The following is a 6,435-nucleotide window of genomic DNA, read 5'->3' on the forward strand; positions in this document are numbered from 1 at the left end:
CAGTAATTTGCTCAACAGGATGAACTTCCAAAAAAAAGTGCTTTAAATACATTTAGTAAAAATTTAATTTAATATTTATTTAGGAATTTTCTCCCTATGTATGGAACAACTGTGATTTGGGTGGGACAGAGAGAGGCAGTGACAAAGTGTAAGAACCACCAACCCTTCGTTTTAGAAAACTGTACCAGAGGCACCCAAAGGAAGATGGAGTCCCCACACAGGAGCTCACAAAACTGAAAACATGCAAGCTGCATCCTTGGGCATGAGTGGTTGGCTGGTTTTGGGAGGAATGGAGTGGGACGGGGGGGGGAGTCTCAGAGTGTGTTTAAAAACTAGAAGTTCTTCACTCTGCCTCAGTTCAGTGTGAGCTCCTGGGTCACTACATGCATTCTTTGTAGCTGAGAGGGTTGGGAAACTCCAGGAGCTCTATTAAGTGTTAGCCACACCTTTTTACTGCAGTCAGGAGAGAAACCTGTACCTCATTATTGCTCCTTCATGGGCCTTTTACTCCACAAAAGGCAGTTTCTTCCCTTCCTCCTGCATTAGCCTGTTTCACATCTGAAAACACCAGTCTTCACTTCCCTCCAGGTAGAGGTAATTACTACTCCAGGTAGTAATGTCATGCACAGCTGATAAAAATCAAAGCTGCAGCTCTGCCTGAGAACAACTAAGGAGTGGGAAAGGAGACAGAACACAGATGCTGAACACAATGAGACGCCTAAAGGCACCAAAAAGAGGTTTTTACAAAAATACAGACAAAATAAGATTGATTTCTTCCCCAAAACCCTCCTATATTAAAAATAATTACAAGGGAAAAATGGAAGGAAAGAAAAAAAATTCCTCCTGCAACTTGCAATTAGAACAGCCATTGCTGGGATACTGCTTGTTAACACATGAAAGCCCACTATGGAAGAAGAATTCTCATTAATAAAGTCTCCAAATGAACAGTACATATCCACAGTGATTTTAATAGTTCAGCTTCTGAATCATATGCTGTCAAGTCTGACATAAAAAGATTGCAATTGATTTATTAGCTACAAATATAAATATACCTGGATTTTCTTTTTTTCCTTAAGAATAAAAAAGTACTGTGTGTTCAGTCTTCCAAAGTCAGAATCATAAGGGAAAAGAAGATCATCATATGAAAGTTTCAAGAGTACACAAACAGATCATTTACATGCAACATGAAATGGCAAGTCACTAAAAATCAGAATCTTTCAAATCTGTCCAAATGATTGTCACTACCCATTCTAATAACACACCACTTGTCTTCAGAGCCCATGGAAATTGGCAAGTCTTAATCCATAATTTCACTTGCATTCCCATTTTTTTATACACAGAGCTTCCCAGAAGCCTTTAATGGTCAGAAGATTTATTGTTTCTTTTCTTTTTTTTTTTTAATACACCGTTTTAGTCTACTTATTCCTTGACTTTCCTTTCTGGTCAACTGCAAGCAGTTCATATTCCTCATTTTGCTGGAGTGAAAAATCCCTCCCCTTTTCTATGTCACATAGATGATTCAGGCACAACAACCTGATTTTGTCCTTTTGGCTGGCTTGTAGTCCGTGATGTCTACGGTTTGCGGTGGCCCCTCAGCTTTCTGCCGTACGATTATTGGGACTACCATGTCAAACACAGTTTCAAACAGGTAGTCCACCTTGTATCCCGTCTTTGCACTGGTCTCAAAACACATTTTCTCAGCTGCTGGAACATCCTTCTCATCTAGCATTTTGTATTTCAGTATCTTTTTATAGAGCGCGATTGCATCCTCTGCACGGACTTGTTTTCGCACCTTTGAGCCACAGCTGGCACCAGACTTCCCCGGTCTGTTTTCATCCGGTGCTAAAGTACAGTCATCGCTGAGGTCAACTTTATTTCCAACAATAGCAAAAATGCAGTCAGCACTTGCACTGTCTGTCAGAGCCAAGAATCTTTCTTCCAGCTCTGTCAGGCTCTGGAGGCTGTTCACGTCGTACGTGAGGATCACAGCAGCCGCTCCTCTGCAGTACATAGACCCGAGGCCATGGAACTGCTCCCGTCCTGGCAAAGGTTTAAACACAGCAAATGTTAGCGTGCTGGAAAACACATTATTGGCCAAGTAAGAGAGTTTAAGGAATTTTAAACCAATTTCACAAGTCTGGATGAAGCAGTGAAGATAAAAATGCTATTTTTAGATACAAATGAAGATACAAATGTTATTTGTAGCACTTTCAGGTTTTTCCTTCTGTTTTTCTCTAAGAGAGCAACAGTGCCACAGAACAGCTCTGCTCACTGCTTGCTCAGTCTCAGAGAAGGGAATCTTTAGAGACCAGTGAACAAGGAAGCTCATGCAGCATTCATACTTGCAGAGAGCAAAAAGAACCTGGCTTCTTTTTTATTGAATTGCACGCTGGTTGATTTACGTTACATTAACTACTAGCCTGCTTGCACCCACAGATGGCCCATCCATCTACCTCACCATTTACAAAAAAATAGTTCTACTTTTTCAAGTTCTGCTAGAATTTATTACTCCTATAACTCCAGCATGGATTTTCAAGTACTTCCAATTCAGAAATCTGTATTAAAAACAGTAATCCATTTCTTCCTAAGTTTTGAAGGATTTTGTAAGCCATATGGTCTGATGCTATATGCCCACAGTTCTCAGGTACCTTGGCTTTACAGGAAAAGTCTCCTATGGTATCCAGCCTGGTAGTGATATGCATGTGTCCCTCCGCCAGTTTTCACACATTTTTTAGAGTATTAAACATACAATATACAGAAAATCCTAATACATTCTAAGAGAAATTAATATTTTAAGTTGCCCTGGTCATTGCTCAATAACCAACAGTTAAAACATTTCTTTCTCCTCATTCAGGGACTATCTTCCAGCACCTCCAAGTAAACCTTGATGGCGTCCATTTCTTGTAAGACAAAATTGACTCTTCATTAAACCCTGGGAAGCAAAAAATGTTCTTCAGTAGTTGCAACAGGACTAAGGGAAATTAGGCAGAAGACAAACTGTGCTTTCCTTCCTATTCAGAACTGCTACCTTCCCCAAATACTTGCTACCTGTAGAATATGCTGTATGCTTTACTATCCAAAACTGCATCAAGAAAAAGATAAAACACACTAGATTTCCAGCCATCAGAGTCAGCCTTAGGTCACTACATAACTGTGAATGAACAGAGAAAAAAAGAGCCAACTACATGCTTATGAACATTTAAAAATCAACATTTGCCAACTCTTTTCACACAATCCCTTTGCACAGAGCCTTCATTTATAGACAATCTGGAAGAGATCTGGTTACATTCATCTTCTGCACAAAGCTACTGACCACCATGAGCTATTTCATCATCCTCAATGATTCATCATGAAATCCTTGTAAATGACTGTGGAATAGGAAAGGCAGAAGAAATTAATGCTGAAAAATGGAGGTCAGCACACATTGGGAAAACACATCTGCACATGAACATGCAGTCTGTGAAAGGAAGTCAGAATCCACCTCTGGGGGGGTACAGAACTGCAGTAAGACCTTCAAGAAACATCAAAACTGTACTCCATGGCTGCCAGAAGAGAGACAGTGCTCATCATTATCAGTAAAACAGATCTGGGAAACATCAAGCTAGAACATGAAATCCAAATATCATTGCACATTTAACACCGAGTGAAACTCTGGCAGCTGCCAGAGAGAGAGGTGTGGAAAGGTGCAGAGCTCACTATAAAGAGGGGTAAAAGAAAGCTGGTGAGAATGCTCAGAAGTATGTGAAACATTTGCATGAGGAAAAATTGTGGAATCTTTCAGGCTGGTGAATGACTGGAAAAAAAGGTAGAAACAGATGTCTATAAATTCAGGCACAATGCTGAGGAAAAAAAAATAGTCGTTCCTCAGTTTCTTTCTCGTCACACAGAAAATGAGGATTTCACATCAAAAACATGCGTGTAATTGAAATACTTTCCCGCAAAGTGAAAAACTGGTAATAGCAGTTATATAACATTGCAGAGGTCAAAAGTTCAGTGAACAGCATTCAGAAAATCATTAGGCAAAGTTTATGGAAAATTGCTTCAGTGAAATTTTGTATAACCTCTGATTTGCCTTCCCTCAGCAAGAGAAATTCTTTAACTCATGATCTGGGAGGTAGGAAAAAAGGAGGTTTAAAAAAAGAATAGCTATACCCTTGTTTAGGTATGTTGAGTAAGGGCAAGGGAGATTGGGATGCAGGGGATGGAGCAGGTCAGTCTTTTTATGCTTTTTTCTCCAATCTCATGTTAAAGTTGTACTTCCAGTTGCACTGCAACTGGGTCTTTAAATGTCCCCAGGTTTTCAATAGAAGTTTGCACTGTGACTGATTTTGTTCTCACCCGAACCCTGATTATACTGTGGTCTGGAAACCACAATGGAACATGTATCTCCCCCGTCCTCCCACTTCAGATGCCTAAGCCATAAAATGCAGCCCCCAGAACTGTTTGCTACAGCAACCAAGCAGTAGAACAATACTATTACTTGTTTTATGGCATTTGTATGCTAATCTAATCTTGCACAGCATAATATAAGCCATGACACTTTTACATGGCAAATACCAACTGACTACTTCTATAACTAATACATTGTTGAGAGGGGGAAAGAAACAGTAAGAATTTACCTTGCATAAGGGACTAATTATACCAAAGGAATTATGGATAGACTCCTCTGGACACCCTAACAGCACAATCAACATGCAGAAAAAACTGCACAATGTATTTTTGTAGCAGTTTCCTTGTAAAGACCACTTCTGACACTTATGGGCTGGAACAACTCTACGTATGGAAAAAAACCCCAAAACTACACAAAGTATTTAAACTAATGTATGTCCCCAAGGTGTCAGGCAAAATAGTATCAGACATTAGGATGAAAAACTTACTGCATGAGAACAACCATCCCCATCTTATTGCCAGTTATTTTTAACTCTGGACCCATCTGGTCCCGCTCCAACCACTTATTTTTTTTATACCATTAGTAAGTGGTAAGCCCTGAAACCAACAATTAAATAATTATGCCTTTTCAAAAAATAAAGGTAACAGAGAAGAGTGAAAGAACTGTCAAAAAATTTGCAGTCAAAGGAATTGCAAGAACCACCAAATCAACCACAAAGGCACGACATCAGGGAAAATTCTGAAAACCAAGCAACCAAAAACCAATTTTAATTTCCTTTTCATCTTTATATTTTGCCGTGTTTAGGCAGTTCAACAACCCTACAGCTGTATCCCTATCTGCAGCACTATCAGCTTTTCAGAAGGTCTTTGATCAAGAATACAAAGACCTGTTGGAGACTTCAGCCACCCAGAGGCAGCACAACCAACAACCATTTTCCAAGTCCTGCAATGGCTGTCATAAACAAATTCAAGAGTTTTGAGCCAAATGGACCTCAGTACCATGGAGTTTGTAATGAACCTAACAGAGAAAGAAGGGAAAAGCAGACCTTGCAAGAGGCTGGCTTGACAAATAAGCAAGGCTAGATTTAAAGTGTACTAAGACTTGAACTTAAGGCCTCCTACTGCACTTTGACCTCTCAGCTGGAAGGCAGCAGCCCCTGTGAATGCTTTCTCTGGATGGGACCACAGCCCTTGGGATCCAAGCATCCCAGTCCCTTCCAGCTGTGGGATTCACTGACAACAGCAGCACCTCAATGCTGCTGCTCTTGGAGCTCTCTGCCTGCTCATGGCCCCTGAGGGCGGTATCCAAAGTAGCCCATGAAGTAGCTGTGTATGTTTATGAGATTAGAAGCCAGATTTGAATGCTCCTTACCTACCATCTCTTCAAAGGCTTTCACCACAGCTTCTGAAGTGGCACAACTTCTACCCGAAGAAGTTTTAAATCTCTCAGTGTTGAGCATGTACAAGAATGCAAAACAGGCTGTTACTTTCAGTCTGGAGGGAATAGAACACAGCAACTATTAAAGAGCTAAAGAGGTAAAGTACTTTCAGTAAAGTACTGAAAAAAGTACTATTTTTACTCTGATATCATAGTCTAAGTGGCAGCATAACTCAGTTCCTAAGGTAAATATGTATTGGGGAAAAGTACACAAAGGTGGGCTACAGAGGCATGCAACCATTGCGTTAAAATTGCACAAGATTGCAGAATTGTCCAGGAAGTGTTCAGTCCATAAACCAGGGACCTTCCAAGGATTTTCACTGTGATTTGTGCAGTACTGTAATCTGAACAGCAGAGAGGAATTAACAGAAACACAAGGTATCAGCTAGCTTTTGTCTTTCAGATTCTCTTTCTGCTTTGTAGGAGTCTGAACTTGAGTGTACACGGAGAGGGATAGGAACTGTACCCTGGGGAGATGCTAGAAGAGGAAAGAAAAGAGAAAGTATGACACCCATGACACAGCACAGAAATCAGGATTAGAAAGAAATGAGCTTTGAGGATTCAGCTGCAGTAGATGAAGGTTCAAAGGGTGACCCTTATGCTCTTGA

At 40.4% G+C, this 6,435-nt stretch overlaps 1 protein-coding gene across 1 annotated transcript in view; it reads right to left on the minus strand.

Moving 5' to 3' along the window:
* Nucleotides 1–766: 766 nt before the first annotated feature.
* The window catches only part of RAB20 (RAB20, member RAS oncogene family), a 28,029-nt gene continuing 22,360 nt past the window's right edge, over nt 767–6,435 (minus strand). The window contains exon 2 of the mRNA XM_014306634.2: nt 767–2,040. Coding sequence (XP_014162109.1) covers nt 1,520–2,011 — 492 coding nt within the window. The 5' untranslated portion in view covers nt 2,012–2,040 and the 3' untranslated portion in view covers nt 767–1,519. The remainder of the gene's footprint in view (nt 2,041–6,435) is intronic.

Source organism: Geospiza fortis, unplaced genomic scaffold (assembly GCF_000277835.1).
Source record: "Geospiza fortis unplaced genomic scaffold, GeoFor_1.0 scaffold192, whole genome shotgun sequence".
Classification (NCBI taxonomy): domain Eukaryota; kingdom Metazoa; phylum Chordata; class Aves; order Passeriformes; family Thraupidae; genus Geospiza; species Geospiza fortis.